Source organism: Archocentrus centrarchus, chromosome 12 (genome assembly GCF_007364275.1).
Source record: "Archocentrus centrarchus isolate MPI-CPG fArcCen1 chromosome 12, fArcCen1, whole genome shotgun sequence".
NCBI classification, from domain to species: Eukaryota; Metazoa; Chordata; class Actinopteri; order Cichliformes; family Cichlidae; genus Archocentrus; species Archocentrus centrarchus.
This window is the reverse complement of record NC_044357.1, coordinates 3,725,058-3,747,677: the sequence shown is the minus strand read 5'-3', so window position 1 is coordinate 3,747,677 and position 22,620 is coordinate 3,725,058. Positions and strand designations below refer to the sequence as shown.

General features: G+C 40.8%; 1 protein-coding gene across 3 annotated transcripts; it reads left to right on the top strand.

Annotated features, from left to right (window-relative positions):
* Positions 1-1,436: 1,436 nt before the first annotated feature.
* Positions 1,437-22,353, top strand: pik3r1 (phosphoinositide-3-kinase, regulatory subunit 1 (alpha)). 3 transcript variants are annotated; one of them, XM_030742103.1, is made up of 15 exons: positions 1,437-1,679; positions 2,742-3,376; positions 12,439-12,531; positions 12,686-12,760; positions 12,972-13,103; positions 13,747-13,948; positions 14,286-14,368; positions 18,728-18,929; positions 19,034-19,214; positions 19,317-19,442; positions 19,521-19,663; positions 19,748-19,924; positions 20,040-20,114; positions 20,195-20,362; positions 20,559-22,353. In XM_030742103.1, the coding sequence occupies exons 2-15, from the start codon at positions 3,037-3,039 to the stop codon at positions 20,746-20,748; spliced, it is 2,187 nt and encodes a 728-aa protein (XP_030597963.1). In that variant the 5' UTR covers positions 1,437-1,679; positions 2,742-3,036; the 3' UTR covers positions 20,749-22,353. The 3 variants fall into 3 exon arrangements, with proteins under 3 accessions (XP_030597963.1, XP_030597964.1, XP_030597965.1); XM_030742104.1 differs by lacking the exons at positions 1,437-1,679; positions 2,742-3,376; positions 12,439-12,531; ... (2 more) ...; positions 13,747-13,948; positions 14,286-14,368 and adding an exon at positions 15,276-16,440; XM_030742105.1 differs by lacking the exons at positions 1,437-1,679; positions 2,742-3,376; positions 12,439-12,531; ... (2 more) ...; positions 13,747-13,948; positions 14,286-14,368 and adding an exon at positions 16,882-17,561.
* The last annotated feature ends 267 nt before the right edge of the window (positions 22,354-22,620 follow it).

The following is a 22,620-nucleotide window of genomic DNA, read 5'->3' as shown; positions in this document are numbered from 1 at the left end:
TTGTTCTGGCAGGCCTGCATGTCCCATAAAAAAAAAGGAAAGACAAAGTTTAAAGTTTCAAATTCTACTTAGGACTCCACTAAAACGCAGGTGCTAAATTTGCATGTGTACTTGCTTTTTGTGGCAGTTAAGAACACATAATGAATAACTACTCATTCAGGGCAAGCACCACATGGCATGTTTGTGCAATATTCTGCTGTGTGAACAAGCCAAACGACATTTATGGGAAGTGTGACATTTGCATACATATTTGCATGGCTTACTCTTAACTTTTCTTTTAGGAAAATATCAACAAGGTCCAGTCCAGCAAATGCACTATACCAGCTGGAGGTGTAGTTTGGGTATCTGCAGGGGCAGCAGATGGGTCACCAGAGCTTGGCTATTTAATCAGGGGATGAGGTGTGGTGCTAGCAGAGTGAGGGATTATATGGTCTGGTGTTTCAAATATTAATTTCCATCACCTGCAGCAGAAATATAAAACCCATCTTTAATATTCATTGGACACGGGTTAGTTTGGCATTTAAAAAAGAGAAAGCCACATCTTCTGTTAACGCAAACATATTTGCGCATGTAAATATTACTCAAGGAAAGACGTCAAGTCTGCTGCATTTGAAGTTCCTACTTATTGTAAGTTTCAACACCATCAACTCCTGATTTCTACACTCCTTCCTCTTTTTCTCCGTGGTGATGGCCCCTGATGTCTGTGCGACAGTGGAAACACTTACAGGCTCCTAACCCTGCACAAAGCTGCTTACAGCCTCTTTTAGCGCATTCGGGACAGCAGGGTTTATGCTTGACAGGGGATTTTTGCAAGCCAGCCTTCTTTCCCTGCCATAATTAGGCCACCCACATTCACAGTCATGCGACTCTGATGGTGACTCTGTAAAATTACGGGACCTTCCATTCTGAGAGGATATAATGATTTAAAGAAAAAAAAAGTGAAACTATGGTGATGAAAAATGCAAGTGCTGACCTGGCTGTTTCTTAATATATTTTTTGCTCTTTATCTTGTCTTTCTTAACACGTAATGAATGTCATATAGGCTACCAATTATGTCTTTAAGAAAGGTTAGGAATGAAGAAAAAAATATATATAGCCAGCACAGTACGTTTTGTTCTTTTATCCTTTAGAGCGTCTCATTTTTTAGTTTGTATTACCTAAAATCACAATTCTCCTAAAATGATCTGTTAAATGTTTAATTTAGCTAACCAACAGAACCTGGGTAACGGTAGGACTGCGTGCAGAAGTTATGTAATTTCCACAGGTGTTTCATGTTGCGAAAGTACATGGAGATCGGGGGAGTGCACACCGCAACAGGAACGCGATTGGTCCGATTATGAGGCGTTAGTGATTGACAGAAATCTGGACCAATGGGAGGCCGTTCTGTGCGTGCCCCCTCGTTGGCCGCAGAGGCGACGTTCAAGGGAACATTTGTTCTGGATGGTGAAGCTGTACCGTCACGTCGGCAGGGTGTAGGTCGTAACATTTTGTTCTTCTCATTAAATCGGATTTAAACTGAAGCCGAGGGTTTTTCTTTTTCAACCGTGCGTGGAAAAGAACCGCTAAAGGTTGCAGTTAAATCACCGGACACCGCAAATCTGAAGCTTAATAACGAACTGGAAGTGTTTAAGTGTGGAAGAAAGAGGGCTCGTTGCATTCGGCTTCGGATCTGTGTACGAGTAAGTTATTGCTGTTCAGTAGCTTTAGCCTTTATTTCTTACGAATTTACAATTAAAAAGCCTTCTTGTTAAGCAGTTGCATTTTTTCTGAGTTATTTAAAACTAGTTAAAGCTGCTCCTTGCCCTCGGTTTAAAGTGCACTCTTTTTTCATTTAGTATAATTTTTAAGCTTCTAGTTCTTCTAACTTTTTCTTTACAACTCTAACGTTACTATAACTTTAGCTATCTGCTTCTGCTTGTAAATGCCGACGTTCGGTAAACTTACCCCCCCCCCCCCCCCCCCCCCCCCCCCCCCCCCCATAGCTGATAGCTAATTAACAGTAGCGGTTAAGTTTAGCAGCAGGGTGATGTTAGCTGGCTAACTTAGCCGACTGCTCCCCCGACATTTTTGCAGACGCTGTAAAGTTGCACCGCAGGGCTGTAAAAACGCCAGTAGAATAAACTGGACTCATTCACACGTTTTTAAACACGCAAGTTCGCTGCCGGCACGTTTCAAAACTCCTAAAATATTAAGGAAGTTGATATTTAGTTATAAAACATTGTCGGCGCTGTGAATTAACGCTGTCAGGTAATGCTAATGTTAGCCACTGTATGTTGGCCGGGCAGCAGAGAAGTCGATCGCAGTGTGCCAGAAACTGTAAATGTGCCAATTAAAAAAAAAAAGTACAGGGTCATCATTATGGAGTCTGCTTCAGTAACTGTTTAATAGTTATATTGTTGCCAGCTGATAAGAATTTTACTGAGTGGTTCAGTAATGAAAATATTTTGCGACTTATTGTTAGAACTGTTGCAAACGTCATTTGCAACCCATGCAGCAAAGTAAGATTACAAATGCATTATGAAATAATAGTATATTTTACGTAACTGTGCAAAAGTGTGCATTTGAATTTTATTTACTAAATACTGTGGGCATACTGTGAGAGGCTGCAATGCCAGGCTTTTATCGAATTTATATTACTATAGAAACTTGGCTAAACCAAGCAAGTTAACACTGAGCAAAGTATGGAGCACATCATTGTCTAGTGCTGCCTGTTGTAAACGCTCTCTCCTCTCATCTTACAGGTCTGGGCAACATTATCAAGATCACAGCTGCAGGCCATTTACTGATGGGTACATACTGCGAGGCAACACACCAAGAGAGCTGTAAATTATTCGCAAGAGACGGGAACTGTGAAAGAATGAAGACGAGCTAGATACTATTGTCCCAGTAAAATCATAAATTGTAGCTTTGTCAGACCAACAGCCATTTCAGTCAGCAAATGAGTAGCTGGAGTAAAAGTTTACTCAGAAAAAAACCCTGAAAAATAACTTTACCAGTTCAGGCTCATCTTCATAAGAGAATATTAAATACACAAACATGAGTGCTGAAGGATATCAGTACAGAGCACTTTATGATTATAAAAAAGAGAGGGAGGAGGACATTGATCTGCATGTTGGGGATATACTGTTGGTAAGCAAAGGAGCTCTGGTGGCTCTTGGCGTCACCGATGGCCTGGAACAGCGGCCGGATGAGATCGGCTGGCTGCCAGGCTTTAACGAGACCACTCAGGAAAAAGGGGACTTCCCTGGAACCTATGTCGAGTACATTGGGAAGAAGTGGATCACTCCCCCTACACCCAAGCCAAGGCCCCTGAGACCCTTACCTGTAGCTCCAGCCTCACCCTTCAAGTCAGAGATGGACTCAGACTCAGAACAAGGTGAGTTTGAACTAGAACTGTTTAAACCATTTATTGATGTCAAATATGATTATATGAAATATATTATCCTTTTAACTCAAATGTTTCCCTGAATTACTAGCACACTACTATGGAACACTACCTCTGTACAAAAAAAGGAGACACATTTATGAGCTATCTGTATATTATGCTCCTTTAATCTAGATTCACAACAGTTTTCTCAATACCAAATATAGAGGAATTTGTTTAAGCTATGGCTTCACATTTTTTACTCACTGTGACAATCTGAATGCATTAAAACCTTAAGGATGTAAACTGATGTCAGCTATATTGGGGCTGTCCTCTCCCCCTTTTTTCCAGAACTGTCAGATATGATTTGTTTGTTTGTACTCCAGTTATCTACTGATGCCATGATGACTAAATGTTAAAGTGAATACATAAAAGCAAGTCAGAATTCTGAATTCATTATCAAAGGGTGCTGATCTTGCAAAACAGGGTTTTGTTAAACAAGTAGCTCTGCCCCGTGCTGTACAGCTGCACTGAATGTGAACCATGCTCAGTCCCAGAGGACAGGGGCTCTGGTGTTTATGCAGGGTATAGTACACCAGAGCATCTTCTGCAAGCCATATGTTACCAGTAGATATCATCTGTTTTTGTCCTCAAGCTGTATCTTGAATGAATACAATTCTCATGGTAGCATGAGGGCAGTTAAGCTAACTCGATCAAAACTGATACTTATTTTCCTTATTGAAACTCTTACTTGCTTTTCATAATTTGTTGAGTTTATTGGCTAATAAATTTAGTTTGAGAGAATTGCACTTTAAATTGCTCTGTGCTGATAGCCACAGTTTCCATCATCCATGTGAATCAAACAACTTCAAGGGTACAAGATGCAGTTTTTTATTTTTATTTATTTATTTATTTTTTTAGCAAGTAGTCAGGCCTTTTTTGCTGTCATTTTTGAGTAAAGCCAGAGTAAATGCATGTGATGTACAGTAGACTGACATTAAACACCTTGTAATATAGGTATCAGTCACATTTACTAAAATCTGTTTTACTAAAGTTATAGTTGGATTTTTTTTTTTTTTTTTTTTGCACATTTTGTTGATTTAATTTCAAGACGTTTGCAGTTCAAAATGACCCTTTGAAATGTGAGTCAGTGTTACAGCTCAGGCCACAACTATGAACTGCAGTTAAAACTCCCATCTTTTTAAAGACTCTGTGGCTTTTGTGAATGTGCACTTGAAGCTTTTTGCTCACCTAAAGTGCAGCTGCATTTGCCAGGTTTCTAGTTTTTGGCCATTTGTGGTACGATTGTGAAATTCTTTGCTGTGGTCTGCAGGGTGAATGAGGAGCTGTATGAAAAGGGGCATATGTTGAATGGATGTGTCGTGGTTGAGTGGCAGCACTGCTGAGTGTGAATGTAGCACTGGGAGAAGAAAAGTCTCTGTGTCCTGGGTGGTGGTGGTGGTGGTGGTGGTGGTGTGAGCCAGGCGGGGGGAGTGTGGGAAGGGAGAAGGGGCCTGGAGTTGTGGGTAAAAGAGTCCCTGTACTAGCTTTAGGATGGGTGCATAAGGATTAGGGCTAAAGTGGAGCTGGGGGCTTGGCAGAGGGGCTGCAGCTGGGATTGGGGTAGGTGGCGGGCTTTGGGAGGGGCTTGTGATCTGCATGCTCAAGGGGGCTTTGAAGAGGGTCTTGTGCTTTCAGTGTGTTTGTGATTTATTGCCCACCACCAAGAGATCTTGCTCCCTTCCTCCTCCAGCTTTTTTTTCTCCCTCCTCCTTTCTTTTTATTTTTTAATTTTAAATGTTTTGATAGTTCATACTGTCAGCTCTGGTCCCAGGAAAAGTGGTGGAGAATGGGGCTTGGAGAGGGGCCTCTCCTCTCTTAGCCATGGGGGGGGGTTGGTTACATGAGTGCAGCAGATGTGGGGAGAGAAACTAGAGGGCTGGGCTGGGAAACTATTGGTCCTCATTCCAGCTTTCAACCTTTTTTTTTTTTTTTTTTTTTTTTTGGATAAACATTGAAGTGTTGCTCCTTTTAGTGGGCCTCTCAGTTAAGAGACTATACATGTTTGGTGCCGCCAAGCAAAGGAACTCTGAAAACCATAGACTCAGCAGCTCAGAGCTCAATTTGCTTATTTGATTTCATAAAAAAAATGCAGGGGTGATTCCCAAATGGAACTTCTCGAGGTTTAAGAACATTTTACACTTTTCAAACCAAGTTTTTTTTTTTTTATTTTATTTTATCAAAGTAACAGTGAAAATTGAGGCAGCACCTTGAATATAACCTGACTGAATCAGAGTAGTGGTAAAAATACTTCTAAGTCTCTTCTTGTAGTTTTGTAGCCAGTTGTAACATTACAGAAGCACAAGAAACGCATAAAACACATTAAAATTGCTTAGATGGCGGCTGCGCATGGCCTAATATTAACCTCAGTGGTTTGAGTTTGCATTGTTCAGTTTTGTGGGTAATTACTTTTTTCCCCCTCCCTTCTTTCATCTGCCTGCCAGCATGAATGCCCCCACCACCACCACCACCACCACCTTCCCAGGGGAAAAAAATAAATAAAAGTTAGATAAGTATGAATAACTGGTTGTTGCTCTGCACGCTCTCACTAGTTACAGCCTACATGCCCAGTCTTGTTTAAGGAAGTATTTGATGCCATCAGGCTGTTCCCCTGCTTGTCTGAGCCTTATCAGTATGTTTGAAGTTTTTGTGTATATCACATTATGGTACATGGCAGTTATCATTTTAAAAAAAATCCAGTGTATAAATGTTTTACAGCTTTCTGCTAAAAATGATTTCTGGTGTGTAAGCAGACTTTGTCGGTTACCAGAAAATGAAATGTGGATTTTATAACTAGTAATGGATGTACTTAATGGAGCATCTGTGCTAGCTACTGGAAGGCAGAGTGCAGTCTGCATAGAGGAGACGTTTCAGGGAGTGCACTCTGCATAGCTGGAGTTTGAGATAATGCAGCTCTCCTTCCCTGGGCCTCTTTAGCACTCAGGCTGACATCTGCTAGATTGAACACGCTTTCTGTTAGTACTGTCATTTTTTTTTTTTTTTTTCTGCTAAGAGTTCACTTTTCTCTTAAATTATGCATGTAATGACTTTAGCGTTGGTTTCAAATTGGTCTACTTTTTTCTCTCTTTCTCACTCACACTCACACACACACACACACACACACACACACACACACACACACACACACACACACACACACACACACACACACACACAGAAAGCACAGTCACAGTTCAGTAAATCCATCCAGCAGCAGAATAAGCAGAGGTTTAGCGTGTGATAGTTTGCTCTGATGTAGTTTTCCTCTGTGGGACTAAAGGCAGCTGGGGCCAGGAATTTGGTGGTGGTGGGGGGTGCGTGCAGACTGCATAGTGGACTGATTTGTAGCTTTGTGATGAATCCGTATTGTGCTAAGTGCTGATTGCAGTAACTCAGTGCACAATACAGCTAGACAACAAATGGTTGCATGCTGAATGGCACCCCAGCGATTGCTCTATACTGTCATTTATGTCAGTGCACAAGCTGTTGGTGAGAGGAAATGTATATGGGTTTATTTGAATTTTGTACTACTGTGTTTAGGAGCCCTGCTGTTGAAAAATAACCTCAAATATTAGCTTTGACCAGGGGTGAGAAGAGTGTCAGTGACAAATCCGTTGCCTGAGAATGTGATTCAAGCTGGATTTAAATATATTATGGCTTGTTGTAGTTTCCAGAATTTTTTTTGGGGGGGGGGCTTTGTCACATGGGCTGTCTATAAAAGCAGTCCACGTGATGACTGACTGAGGAAATTTGCATTCAGATGGTAAAAATGCAGATATGAGATTCACATGTTTGTCCTTTAAAGCGTAGGTGAAAATTGATACGTTCTGTTAACATTTCCTGACTTAGTTTTTCAGTGGACCCCAGAAAAGCTAGTTGTGCTAACAGGGATTCTAACAAATTAAGAATATACTAAACAAATAAACAAGCTAGATGAACCACATAAAGTAAATACACAGCTAGCTAGCTAATTATAACAGTGCACATAGAAGACATTTGAGTCAGATGAGTAGTTTTGTTGCACCCAAACCGAAGAGGAAAGTGGAGTTTCCCCTCACAATTAGATTTTATATTTGGTGATTTTCTTTTTCATCTGTCAGATTAGTTTACGATTGGGCAGTCCCTTTGCTCTCAGTTTGAAAACTTAGTCAATATTAACTAGCTAACATTTCCCATCTAGTGTTTCCCAGTGGATAAGCATGTTATGGGTAAATATTCTTGGCCTCTGTGTCTCTGCTGCCCACCACAAACACAGTCTAAACAAGTGAGAAATGCTGGGAAGTTTACAAATGCTTATTACCCTAAATTCTGTATTTTCAAAAGCTAGCTTTAAATATGTGACAATTATTCCCAGATTTATTTCCAGAAATGTGTTTGACTTTTACTGTAGGAGGCACTGCTTATTTCAGTGTTGGCCCATTAAAACATTTTGCCCAACTGACAAATTATTATTTTTTTTAAATTGAGCTAACAGTGAAAATGCATGTCTTCTGTGAGGATGACTTGACTGATATTCAGAATAGCTGCTAGATCATTTTTCTCTACATTAAATAATTGATTTGATCAGTTTTTTTCTTCTGGCCTGTCAAGCGAATGTTTAAAATGTAAATTAAGAGAAACCTTGAATGTTGCTTAAAACTGTTAAACTGCTTTAAGTAACAGTGTAGTGCAAAAAAAAAAATAGTCACCCGTTAATCTGTGTGGATGTGCCAGACATGACATTTATTTGTTCTCTCCCCTTCTGTCTGCCTCTAAGAGTATCAGAACAAGGACAGTGAGGTTATAATCACTACAGTAATGGTCATATTTTTAAACTCTACTGCCGCTCAGTATGTAACAGGGGAAAATAGGCAAATGTCATGTCATGACTCGACTTGTGTGCATAAAAGCATACATAACTGTTTCATCACATGGTTGTGTGCAGAAACTGAAGTCTGAATTGGCAAATCTTCTTTACTGGAGTCAGAGTATGTCTGCTAGCAGGATTAAGAAAGGATGTAGGAGAATAAGACACAGAGGACCAGTCTGACAGATTTGAAAAAAGCAGTGCAATTAAACAAAGGTGAGATTGAAGAAAAACAGTGTTGTGGGGGGGTGGGAAAGGTATTTCAAATATGAGATTTGTTGAGGGGTGGAAGATGTGGTTGGTAGCGTGGCGAGGGGGAGTGTGTGTTCATGTGCATGTCTTGTACTCTGGAGATGTGGCATCACGTAAAGCAGTGAACACAATAAATCATCTGCTCCCTTCAGTTATGTCCAACCTGCAAAAGTCCTGGTCAGTTTTGTTAGGTGAAGAAATGTGTTCTAGTTTTATCTACCCTTTTATGCCTCTTAATGTGCCATTTGAACAAGAGCCTTTCAGCATTGCACTTATATTGCAGTCACATATCTCTAAACCACTGTGGCTAAACGGCCATCATGACATGCCCCACTTCTGTACTGCTAGAAGTGCAAGATTAAGATGACAAATGGAAACGCTCAAGCCCAACTCACTGAAGTGCACGCATACAAACACGTTTCTGAAATCTTGGCGATCAGCAAAAATAATGTTATGGTGGCTATGGTCCCTGGTGACATCATGTTGCTTTTGCAACAGAATGAATATAAATAAAAATGTATCCAGTTTTAGTCCTGTGTTTGGTTTTACTTTTTGATGGCTTTTTTATGTATTCTTAAATTAAATGGAATGCTGTAGCTGTCATTTTAATAAATCAGTGTGCACTGTGTTAAAACAGAGTGCACACTGAAAGTGTTTTAAATTATAAAAAGTAAAAATGAATGATTAAACGGTCTTCAAACTCTGTACTCCAGGCTTAGTCAATATTTCAGGTTGTGCAGCTGTGCTCCAGCCACTTACCTTGCCACTGTTGCTTTTTATTTATTTTAATTTGATGTGGAGAGGCTTCATTTTCTTACATTTGATTTCACTTTAGGAAACTGTGGCTACTTGCATTGGTTTTGTGATTCACTGATGGTCTTCTCTTCATAGGGTTAATTGCCATGCTGTAGCAACAGTCTCCTCATTGGCTGTTACTTTGCTTTTGCACTTCATCTTTCCGCCTGCAGGAGGAGACATTGCCTGCCCTTTTTCTTAATTCAACTCAGGCCTGCACCATTTAGCAGTCATGCTCATACATGTTAGTGCTGCCGAGTGGATATGACAATAGAAAATCTAGAAAATTTAGCATTGCAAAAGGTTCAATTTTTGGTGATACTAGAAACTAACTGCAGCTATTTTTACTAAATGGTATTGTACAGACAAACCACTTTGACTTTTGTGTACATTTTATACTCTGAAATGTGTCGTGATATTCCTTCTGTGGGTTTTTACAGACACGCCTTGGCTAGACCTTTTCCAGACAACAAGAAATGTATAGGCTAAAAACGCTGGTTGCTTGAGCAGGCCTTCTAAATTTATCCAAAGTCACTGCTATCTTTAGCGTGTTGGTGGTGCCCCAGCTCTGTCCTGCCCACAGTCCATTCGGTTCAGACATGTCGTTTGAACCGGACAGATTGTCCCCCACACCACAACAGTACCAGTGGCAGCTGCATCAACTTCCTCAACCTGCGGTTGTCTGACTGACTGACAGGCCGAGGCCTTGGGGGATATCATGAGGCCTGCCAAACATGCAGACTTGTAGAGGCACGTCCAAGGGGCCCCTGTCTCCATACCCTAGTTACCACAGAAACCAGCTTCTATTCAAATCTTGAGGAGATCCTTAGGAAGTGTAGCCTCTCAGCTGTTCTAAATGAAGCAGAATAATGGCAGCATATTGTGGTGTTAGTGCAGTAATGCTACTGTAAAATGTTTGTTTAATGGAATTAAAATAACTTGCTATGCTAATAGTTTGTGCGTTTCAGTTTGCACAAATTACAGTAAGGAGGTTTGCAGAACATGCATTCATCTTGTGTGCCCTCGTCACACAGTTGGCCATACCTATGTGTAGTAGAAGCTCGAGTAAAAATTTGCAAAAGTAAAAGCCATCTAAGTTTTTTTTTTTTTTTTTTTTTTTTCCCCTGGCATTATGAGCACAGGAAATGCATCTGTTTTTTTTTTTTTTTTTTTTTTTTTTTTGTTTTCTCCTTTATGTTTCTGTGCTTGTATGCTGTTGCTAGTATGGACATGTTGAGCCTTGATCTCATGCCAAGGCATCTCAGAAATTATCACTGATACCTTGTAGCATTTCTTCCATATTTCTTTTGCTACTTGATACAATTCCATTGGTGCCGAAACTATCACATCGTCAACAGTACCAAGAAGCAACTCTATCTCCTGCCTACCCCGTGTCCCTCAGAGGCTGACCATGGAGGGAATAAATAGGCTGGAGGATCACTTGAATGATTCTCCTTGTTTCTAGGTTTGTCTCTGAACTGTAGTAATACAAGCAGCTGTTTTTATATCAGTAAATGTGTGGAAATTTGTTTGCTTGTTATGTATATTTGTGTGAAATATTATGTTTAATAAATCTGGGGATGTGCACTGGTGTGCTTTTTGAACATTGTGATAGTGGGTGGGTTGATAGTCTAAATTTAACGTCAGGTTGTGAATTCAGTTTCTCAGAAAAAGTTTGGCTGTAGAAGGAAGATCGTGTTGGATATCTTGTCTGGGAGAAAGATTACACTTCTAAGTTGTATGGTGGCTGCACTGCGTGTCTCGATCTCTATTTCAGGAAACTTTGGTGCTCCTTCTCAGACTTCACAGCTTCTGAGAACCCCCCCAATTCAATTTGCATTTCCAGTAATGTCTTCCAGATGACCAGTTGTCCAACATGGTGTTTTGTGTGTGTTCTGTGGTTAGAAAGGCTTCACTAATACATTTGCTTCACATGCAACATGCCAGCCTGAGTCCTGCACTGGGCAGAGAATGTGGCTCTGAGGTGGTTCATTATTTAACTGATTGAACCTTTTTTCTTGAAAAAGGGTAGCCTCTCAGTAACAACTAGCATCTATATATTGGGCACACCAGTACTTGCTTTTTAATACCTGTTTCAAAAAAGGGGAAAAATAAGAGAAAGGGTTCCATTCATGGTTTTGCAGAATTTTGAAACTGCAGACCTGATGTTGAACAGTTGAGCCTTTCAGGAAAAAAAAAAAAAGGCCTTTTCAAAATATGCCTTTGCAAAGCCAAATAAGATCTTGGCCAACTCCCTCATGCTTTCATGTCCACACCTGGGTGCAAAGTTCTGAAGGAAAAATACGTTTTAAGAAAGGGAAAAAAAAAAAAAGGTCAGTCAGCTTACCTCATATCACAGGATATTTGCTTAGTTCCTTGGTCTGCCAAAATTTAACTTCAGTCCTCAGCACCTCCTGCTGAATCAGTCTGTTGTAAATACTCACCTTTTAGTTTTGAATCACTTCTTTGGTCTTGTACCTGCTTCCTTTTTGAAGCTTTGAGCAACTATGTAAGTCAAGAGTCTAATCAGTCTTTGTGGGTTCAGATGAATTGCAGCCCTCATTTAAGTTCACACAAACATTCATCACGGGATTAACTGTATTTAACTAATTGAGCAGCTGATATCTGTATTGGTTGCATATAAACTCTAGGTGTAATTAAATCCAGTTGAGGTGACTTGAAATCACTTAAACAGTTTTGAAAATAAATCCCAGCCATTGTCAGCACTCACCTCGACAAGAAATGAGCTTAGTGAAATCCCCTTAAACCCATGTCTGTTTTGAAAACAGCCAATAGGATAGGGCAGCTGATTGTCTTAGTCATGATAATGCTGCTATTTGATGTGGGTGGGGGGAATGGGTTGGATGCAAGAACATTTTTATTTTTATTTAGTTTTGCTTTGCTGGCATTTGTATTGGGGGTGGGGTCATCATCTGTCATTAGCACATAAACTGTGTGGTGATGGCATATTTATTGGATTGAATAGTTTAGTTTCACAGGTAATTGTATGAGATTGCATTTGTACTAACCCTTGGTGTGATGAAGGTTTTGACTGTTCATACAGGCTCAGTAAACTACCTGCACTCATCATGCACTGTTTCTTTTTTCAAATCTCCTTTAGGTTTCTGCCTGCCAGACTTGACGGAGCAGTTTTCCCTTCCTGAGACCGCTCCACCCATGCTGACCAGACTTCTGGAAGTGATTGAGAGGAAAGGTGAGCTCGCCTGAATGAACTTGAAGTTGCACACCTTGCTGCTGTTGCTGTCCAGCATGTTACTATTTTAATTTGCATTTGTCTGACCTGTTATGTGACCTGTTAGACAAAATAAATGTAATAACCCACAGTATCTTTCATTAATTATTCGTAGGTCTGGATAACCCCACTCTATATCGAACATTCACTGCTGGTGCTGGGCTTGAAGTTAGACAGTATTTTGATTGTGGTAAGTAGCTCTTTATCATGTGTTATAGACCTATATGAAGAGGAAGTCTGAGTGGAAAAAAAAGGTGTGGGGCCACTTAAAAAAAAATTCTACATGTGCATAACAGTATGTTGGCCCAGAAGAGTCTATGGTATATTTAAACCTATAAATATGCATTTCACCAGACTGAAATTACTTTAAGCCTGTATCTTTGTGCTGTTGTGCATTTCAGACCCTCCATCAGCAGACCTGGATCATCTGGAACTTCCAGTTCTGTGTGATGGTCTGCGTAGGTACTTGCAGGATCTCCCCCAGCCCATCATCCCTCCTGCAATATATGTTCAGATGGTTCACACTGCTAAAGGTGAGGGCAGATAGATCTGTCACGTAGTGGCCATTTATTTGACGGTACATTTTGGCCTAAAGAGAAGTGCTGACGTAATGTACTCATGCTCTGCTGCTGAACATCATGTTCTGTGAGCACAAAACCACAAGACCTTATCAGTATCCATTAGGTCTCAAAGAGGGCTTTTTTTTGTTTGTTTGTTTTGTTTTTTTGTTTTTAAAGCCTCTGTGGATGCTTTAAGAAAGAAGAATACCTGTACTGTGTTAAAGTGTATTTGTCACATTTTCTACACTTTGTCTTGCTGGCTGTGGCAAGCAGGGGGAAAAAAATTCTCTCACGCAGTGTTATGCAGTGCTGCATTCTCTTGCTGTCACAAGGCCAGAAACAGGATATCTGTGGTTAATAGGAACTAAAACAAGACTGAAAGTTTATCTCTTGCATCTCTGAGCAGCCAATCACCTGCCAGTGTACCTTACGCTCATTGTCAACCACACAGTGTCTCTGTGGTTTTCAAGCTTTGCTGCACATGATGCCTTTTTCCATCTCTTTACTGTTTAAAGAGAGCTTTTATTTTGTGCTGCTTTGTAACTGCATGTAACTTTTTTTTTTTTTTTTTTTTTGTCTGACTGAACCTTTTGGTAATTCTCATCTTTTTTAACAGAGGTGTTGAATCCTGATGAATGTGCCCAGCTGCTACGTCACATTGCCAGCACCCCAGTCCTGCCTCCCCAGTACTGGCTGACGCTCCACTGTCTGCTAAGGCATTTCACTAGAGTGTGCCAGAACGGTTCCAAGAACCTGCTCAGTGCCAGATCGTTAGGAGAGATCTTCAGCCCTGTGTTTTTCAGACAACAGGCCCCCAGGTGGGTGTTGGAGTTTAAGGCTTATGCTGCATATTTTGGTTTGTCAAAGATGCACTCAGTCAGCAGACAGATGAGCATGCAGGCTCAGTCAAGAAATGGCACAACACACACATGCATGCACATTTGCACACATGCACTACAGTCTGTCAGGCGTTCATGGGTTTTCTCTGTACACAGATATAGGTTAGAGTTTTTCTGATTAGCAGCTGTGGTGCACAATTAAAATAGCTAAGCCTGAATTACTACTGTATTGAAACCAGCAGCACAAAGCAGCAGAGGGTGTCACCTGGTCTGTAAGATTAACTTTGTTTAATTTGCCTTTTTGTCCCCCTCACAGTTGTGAACCCAGTCTGGACGCTCACATCAAGATTATTGAGGTTCTGGTGACCAGTGAGTGGAGTGACAGTCAAGCTGCTCCAGGTAGTTGACTACTGTATTTTTGCTCAACTTTTCATCCAGAATTAGCACAATTACCAAGTGTTTCTTCTAGTGTGGGTGCTCAGGACATGAAAGTAAACTGTAGAAAATGTATAAAAAAAAATAGAAAGCAAAGATGTTGTGCATTGCATTATTGATGTAATTGAAAGCTGTAAAGAATTTGTGCAGGATTTATATTGAAAGGAGAACATAAATGTATGTTCTGCAGAGCCAAAGTCTCCGCAAAGCACTGACTGAGACCTGAGCTATTAATAGCTTGAAGAGCAGGGGTGAGACTTAGATCTGCTGCAGTTGTAGATCACAGGGTACAGAGTGATTGGAAAATTACTTGCATTATAATGCTAAAGCATCCTTTTAATCATGTACTGGTTTCAAGAAACACGTTTTAGCTTCAGTATATTTTTTGAATGTTTGTGTGTAGAATAGTTGTAGAGCTACATAGTTTCTAAAACATTAGCTACAGTTTATTATTGTAAGATTTTTGAACTAGCATATGTCCATGTTGCAGATAAATCCTTAGTTTTTACCCAATGAAATGGTACAGTTATGTACAAGGTTCTCACTGGGATGTGATGACTACACTGCAGCAACCTGTGTCAGAACATTATGCCTCTGTATGGCTTTTTTTGTCAGCCTCATGAATATGATGAATTTGCATGTGGTGTAACATCTTCAGTAAGATTCTGGTTTCTTCTTGAAGCAGATTTAATTTTTTTTTCTTTCATGGCTGATACTGTTAGCTTGTGCTTCCAATGGTGTAGATGCCAGATTTGTATAAGTTTTTGTTCCTTGTACTGCAGTGGTCTGCATATAGACGAGGCTAGTTTGGTGATGGGAGGCAGCAATGCGTTGCGTGGCAGTTAAGTTTTTACAGCTCTAGTTAAAGGCGGTGTCATTGGCTGGCCCAGAGGCCCAGCACTGACTGTGGCTGTTTAAACTTTTTATTACCTGTTAGGACTATTTATAATGCTCCTGTGCGTGGTCTGCTCTCAGCTGTCAGTGATTTTTGCACCTGCAGGGAGCTCCTTGGCTGTGGGCTTGATGAATGGCTGAATGAATGGTCGGGCAGGCAAGACAGAAACCCTCAAATGCGTTTTGTTGATTCTGCACATACCCATAAAGATACAGCCCAGTCTAGCATATGGCAACATTTAGTCGGCCAAACTACTTTTAGTCGTCTGTCACATGCAAATAACCTACTTTGTAAACACATGTACAGGATGTATATGCGTTTCTGTGAATGACCTGTGTGTGAGTGTGTGTGTGTGTGAGTGTGCGTGTGTGCGTGCGCACGCCTCCTCCCAGCTACTGCGTGCCTATTTTAAGTAAGCGACAAAAGGCCCACTTAGATTTGGTTGGCTGGAAAGTCGGCCTGCTCCACAGAGCACTTCTTGTTAACTGAGGGCTGCTTGCACTTTGTAGGGCCACTTGCCTCCCCCTTCAGTCTTCTCTTTGCATGGATATCCACATGTCCTCCCTGCCTCAAAGTGCTCAACTCAGCAAATATTTGAAACTTTGTGAGTTAATCATAAGACCGAACCCCCCGCCCCTCCTGCTCCACCTCCGCCTTTACAAACAGAAAGAGGGAGTGACCAAAGAGCATAGAGAGACACGCACACAAACGCAGCTGGCACAAGTGGCTGCTTTCAGAACAGGCAGCATTGACACTAGAGCTGCTCCTGCTAATCATTAACTATCTGGCTACACGTGAGTAGGCCTCCGCCTCTCAGGGCTCAGAAAGGGAAAGACAGGAGTCTCAGCCCTTTACTGCGCCTTCAGCAAGAACTGAGTACAGTCAGCCAGCGAGACAGTCGCATGTTGCACCTGCCTCACGTCGAGCGGATTACCTGGATTTCATTAAGAAGCACATAAGACCGTGACCTTTTCAGAATTAAAACAAACTACATCCATGTACTCAGTGGTCTAAACTATGAAATGGAGCTTTACAGAAGGACTTGAAACAAACTTTGTTGGATTTAATTTATTGTTTGGGAACAAAAGAGAAGCTTCAAAGAAGAGATTGTTGATTAACCAAGACATGCACAACTTGCAACGTAAGTTTCTTATTCCAAATCTTGTCTTACAAAAGTGTAAGAAGTGGAACAGTGTGCTTTTGCTGTTTGTTTTTTTTTTTTTTTTTTTCCCTTAAGGCAATAACGAAACGGGCCTCATGAGTAAGATTAAGACACAAATGCCGCAGCTTAGAAAAGACAGAACAGGAATAATAGGTTTGTGTTTTAGTAAGACTTCAGTCATTGCTGCCAGCAAGCTTGCCTAGGGCAACTGCTCATGCTTATGAGTTATGGGCTATACTTTCAGACAGCGTATGAATGTCTGCATTGAGATCAGTGAAGCACTTGAACATTCAAGTAGTTTCTAGCTGGGGTGGAGAATGGCAAGTTAATATTTAAGTTTTTTTAAACCTGCTTTTGGATTGTTAGGATTTTTTTTTTTTTTTCTATCAAAGTGCTGTTGAACAGGTTTGTTCACTTAGGTCAAACATTAAAACCAGTTTTTAATACACTGATTTGTAATTGTGAGCTGTTGTATTACTTGGCATTAGCGTGTAAAATTCCACCAGCTGTCCCTCAGTTGAACCTAGGACAATGATTGGTTTTTGCTTGAATCTTATACCTTTACCAAGAACTGGGTCTATTTTAATTTCACTCAGGAAATCAAAGGAGCTATCTCTGTCATGCTGAGCGTCATGCTGTGGGATTACAGACGTATTTTGGAGCTCTGGGTGCTGCTGACCGGGCCAGGCATTATAATTTAGCTGCGTACGTGCTGCTGCAGCAGAGTAGGCTTTATGAGTGCCAACAGTGGGATGGACTAAATGTCCGCACGACACTCGTGGGGAGGAGGGGTTGAGCAACCTGCAGGAGAGCAAGTGGACAAGCTGAACAGAGAGCGAGACGATGACAGAGGAGAAGCGTGGAACAGGGAGCAGGTCCTTTCCCTCCCCTCTGCTAGCAGAGAGATGCGACACGTTTGCTTTTGCAGATGGATGCACACTGGAACATAATGCTGGTCGACGCAGATACGCAGTTATTTCAGTTGTCTATTTAGGTGCTGTGTTCTTTAAAAAGTGAAGCTTTTACAATGACCTCATCTCACTCAGGAAATGAAAGATGCAGGAGTGGTTGGTGACAGACCCCCTATGTGATTGGCTGTGGTAAGTGATGTAACACGTTACTGAGCAAGCTGCCCTTAATGGATTTTCAAGTACGTGTTTATTTGGCTGTGTGTGGAGCAGAGGTGAGATCAGATGGTGCAAATTGCCTCAGTGTATTTGCGTGGAGGTGTTTGACTCTGGTTTTATAAGCCTGGTTTCTTCACAAGAATTAGAAATTTCTAGTAATCTGGAGACAAAGTGTGATCAGGTTGAAAGGCAGGCAGCATACGGGGAAGTGCTGTGGTCGGATTGGTAGGTTGCATTTGCGCAGAATGGAAACATTTTGAAATCTATGTCACAGTTGTAGCTGTGTGCACAACGCTTGTGGTTTCAGCGAGCAAAGTTCTGCAAGGTCCATTGCAGGAGGAGGCTTGTGAATGCAGTGACAGTGAACAACGGCAGTGCAGATTTGTGGGTTAAAAATAGCCAACTACCATATCTCTGCTACTGGTAGCTTCACTGTGCGCAGCTCCAGTTTTAAGAGTATAATTGATTTACTGATGTTGGAAGAGAATCTAGTTATCCTATGTTAAAACTCAGCTTTTCATGCTGGTAAAAGCTTAAAAGGTCATTAGGGTTTCAGTCTGTCCTATTTTACTGTAAAATGTTCTGCATGTATTTTTTATTTTATTTTTTTTCCTGCTGTTCTCTCTGCATCTTTCTGCATGGAAAAAAAAGGTTTCAGTGCTGCATTAGCAGCTGCGAATATTTATAGATGGCTCTTTTTCTTGAATGAAATTCATTCTCCCTGACTCATGCTTCATTTCTCCTCCCACTGCCTCACCAATGCTGCCTCTCTGTTGGAAATGGACAGCTTTTTTTTTCCTCCCCACAGCCCTATTTAATGAATGGAAAAAGGATGCATGAGAGCATCTGTGTGTATGTGCTCTTGCCTGCATGTTTTCAAGAAGAGGATTTATTATTTTGAAATACTCGAATAAATTCAAAGAGCAATAGATGTCAGTTTTGTTATACAGCTTTATATTTTCTGCTTAAAAGAAGTTCAAATAAACACTTTGAATGCAGCTCAAGCATTCCCTTAAATCTGCTTTAAAATGTCAGGATATCGAGCTCAGTCAGCTTTTATTTGAATGTGAGCGTGCATAAGCTCTAATCGCATTGCAGTTGATTTATTTACATTCTGTGTTCACTGTCATTTCCTGCAGCTCTACCTCCAAAGCCACCCAAACCCACATCTGTGATTAACAACGGTATGAACAACAACATGGCTCTACAAGATACTGAATGGTACTGGGGAGACATCTCAAGGGAAGAGGTCAATGAGAAACTGAGGGACACTGCAGATGGTACGTTTTTGGTGCGAGACGCCTCTACAAAAATGCACGGAGACTACACTCTGACTTTGAGGTAAGCAGCTTGTCCTCTGTTTAAAATGATTCCCTCACATTGACTGTTAATCATTTTTAGTTACTAACCTGTTGGTTTAACCGCTGCTTGCGTTTCATCTGCAGGAAAGGAGGAAACAACAAGCTTATTAAGATATTCCATCGGGATGGCAAGTATGGCTTCTCGGACCCACTAACCTTCAACTCTGTCGTGGAGCTCATCAACCACTATCGCAACGAGTCCCTGGCTCAGTACAACCCCAAGCTAGACGTCAAGCTGCTGTATCCCGTGTCCAAACACCAGCAGGTGAGTTGGCAGCTCAGTGCAAAGCAGCACATGTAAAAATGCCTGCATGTTAAAGCAGTTTGACCTAAACTTTCTGTATTTGTTGACTGAATCTTTGTTCAGGATCAAGTGGTGAAAGAGGACAACATTGAAGCTGTGGGAAGGAAGCTCTGTGAGTACCACCAGCAATACCAAGAGAAGAACAAAGAGTACGACCGTCTCTATGAAGAATACACCAGAACGTCACAAGTGAGTACCAGAGGATCAAGCTAGGATCAAGAATATTGTTTGTAGGTCAAGAGCTTAACACCATGCTTCTATTCACAGGAAATCCAAATGAAACGGACAGCAATAGAGGCTTTTAATGAAACTATAAAAATATTTGAAGAGCAATGCCAAACACAAGAGCGCTACAGCAAGGAGTATATTGAGAAATTCAGGAGAGAAGGCAACGAAAAGGAGATTCAGAGGTAAGAATGGACTGCATTTTTTCATGCATTAGCTGATAACAAAATTCTTCCTATGCTCAAAACTCATCCTCCCCCCCCCCCCAGGATCATGGGCAACTATGAGAAGTTGAAATCGAGGATCAGTGAAATAGTAGACAGCAAGCGCAGGCTGGAAGAAGACCTGAAGAAACAGGCAGCAGACTACCGAGAGATTGACAAGAGGATGAACAGCATCAAGCCTGACCTCATCCAGCTCCGCAAGACCAGAGACCAGTATCTCATGTAAGTGCAGTGCTCGAACAGCATCTCGGCTACATCAGAAACTAGTCTTCCCTCTGGGGGAAATCAAAATGGATCTGCCCTGGTTTCTAATGTCCATGTGTTTTCTCTTTTGTAGGTGGCTGACACAGAAGGGAGTCAGGCAGAAAAAACTCAACGAGTGGCTGGGAATCAAGAACGAGAACACAGAAGAGTAAGTGTTCAAGTGTCAGTCACTGGGTACAAAATGCACATTTTGTATCACAACTTACATTTGTTGTTGTTTTTTTAAAGTCAATATTCTATGGTGGACGATGATGACCTTCCACATCATGATGAGCGGACCTGGAAGCTGGGTAACATCAAGCGACTAGAGGCGGAGACTATCCTCCAGGGCAAGAGGGACGGAACATTCCTGGTTCGAGACAGCAGCAAAGCAGGATGCTACGCCTGCAGTGTTGTGTATGTATCAAGCTGTTGTATAGAAATGACTGATAATTATAGACATGGGAAAACGATTGTAGTTTTAGTGCTGAAACATCCACCTGCTGTTTTCACACATTTAAAACTAGCTCATTCAGTGGTGGATGAAGCTGTCAAGAAGTAAGCTGGGAGAATACCAAAGAACAGGTTGTGACTTCTGTCCTCTTTTTTGCAGTGTGGACGGCGAGGTCAAACACTGCGTCATCAACAAGACCCCCACAGGGTACGGCTTCGCCGAACCTTATAACCTGTACAGCTCATTAAAAGAACTCGTTCTTCACTACCAGCACACGTCTTTGGTCCAGCACAATGACTCTCTGAATGTGACACTAGCGTACCCTGTGTATGCTCAGCAGAGACGATGAGGACCTGGATGTATCCATATGGACAATTAAGGCCCCACTGGGAGTTAGACATGTTTCGACCACCATGATTAAAATGAGGCCCTGATGCCGGACTTGAAATTGGAGGAAAAGAGACAGTGAAGCCTGAAACATTTCAGTGACTTTGCCTAAACCATGAGCCTGAGGCGAGTCTGAATGTAGATTTTTCTCTTTTGCTTTTTGTGGGAGCACAGAATCGAGCGAACACTGCTGAACTCCCCCAGTGGAGGACATTTGAGGCCTTCTCCTTTATGGTGCTTTTTTTTTTTTTTTTCTTCTTTTTTCTTTTTTGAAAAGCTTTACCAGCCGGATTGTCGAATCGCAGCAGAATAGAACTGTACTCACCGGCCACAACTTCTGTTTTTCCCACTTTATTTTCCTATCATGTCTGTCTTTGTGTGTGTGTTTGTGTGTGTGAGAGAGAGAGAGACTGTCCATGTGACCAAATCTCAAGGAAACTGTATGATGTTTGGGGGGGCTGTGTAACACTTTGTTCGTATTACTGTTCAGTAGCAGACCATGGATCAGCTGACAAATGTAGCAAAATGGCACTTTTTTTAATTTTAATTTTTTTTTTTTTTTGGTTAAAAAAAAACAAACTCCTACGAACTTTTATTAGAAGAGCAGAAAGGACAGGTTGTTCAGATTCTGCCTTCTTACTGATGAGCATTACAGTACAGAAGTAAACTTGATTTGAACTGTGGGCAGGTGGAAACTATGAATGGACTATTCTTTCATGTACATATGTGAAAATGTGCAGTCATGAATCATACCAAAAAGGATCTGTTCCTCTTTAGTTGTATCCTGATCTGCTATGCAATTTTTTCTCCATTTTTATTTCAGAATTGTTTTATTCTGTTGCAACCCACAATATAAGCTTGTTTTATTGCTTGAAAAGTATTTTTTGTTCCTGTGTAAATATCCAAGAGGATATTTTGTCAAAATGCCAAGATACAGTAAAAATTGCTTATGATTTTTAAAGATGATAATAATAATAGAAACATACACTTTATTATAAATTACTTTAACAACTGCTATACAGATGGAAAAGTATTTTATTAGTCTTTTTTTTTTTTTTTTTTTTTTGCTTCAAACTAATGTTCTTCTCAGGCAGAGCCTTTTGAGTATTTAAGCTGCTTCAGTCACAAGTACTATTTCTGACAGAGCTAAGCCTACATGCAGTTCTTTGTTAAAACAGACAAGGAAAGTCAGGCTGATGGGATTGTACGACCCTTATCTACCATCACAGAAACAACAGTATAGATTTATTTTGTTATAAAATATATTTGTTCCCATATGAGAATATATCAAAGCAGACTGGTGTTTTCAACTGGTGGATAATTACTGTTAAAGATCAATATGCATTGTACACTTTTACTATTTTTCTGTATCAGAAAATTACTGTGTTTACATGGGTGGATCGGCTCATTTCAGATAGTAATATCATTTCAAAATCCCTAAAGGGGGGGGGGGGGAGAAAAAAACAAGGAGCCGTGCGCTCTCTTCCCACATATTAAGTTTAGCTTTTACAAGTCCACGGTAAAACTGTCAGACCACGTAAACTACGATGTAAAAAAAATAAATAAATAAAAAATCACAAACTGGATCAGTTGTAGTATATTTTGTAAACCCCACCTTCAACATGTAATCACAGCTGTCGGGTAAACCTGTTGAATATCCGTAGAAATCTAGCTGCAGAGACATTAACAGAATCAGATTTTTAATAGTTTTCCGGGGTTTTTTTTGTTGTGAGTTTTAGACTTTTAGCTCCATCTTTGACACAACTTGTTCTCTTGGGAACAGTCTACATGTACAAATCACAGAGGAAAATTTTTAGTTCTAATTCTAACTTAC

Excerpts from the sequence above, each read along its gene's own strand:
- pik3r1 (XM_030742103.1), top strand. The coding sequence starts at position 3,037 with ATGAGTGCTGAAGGATATCAGTACAGAGCACTTTATGATTATAAAAAA. Across the intron at positions 14,369-18,727 it reads TGACAGTCAAGCTGCTCCAG|CTCTACCTCCAAAGCCACCC; the intron begins GTAGTTGACTAC and ends CATTTCCTGCAG. Across the intron at positions 18,930-19,033 it reads GACTACACTCTGACTTTGAG|GAAAGGAGGAAACAACAAGC; the intron begins GTAAGCAGCTTG and ends TTTCATCTGCAG.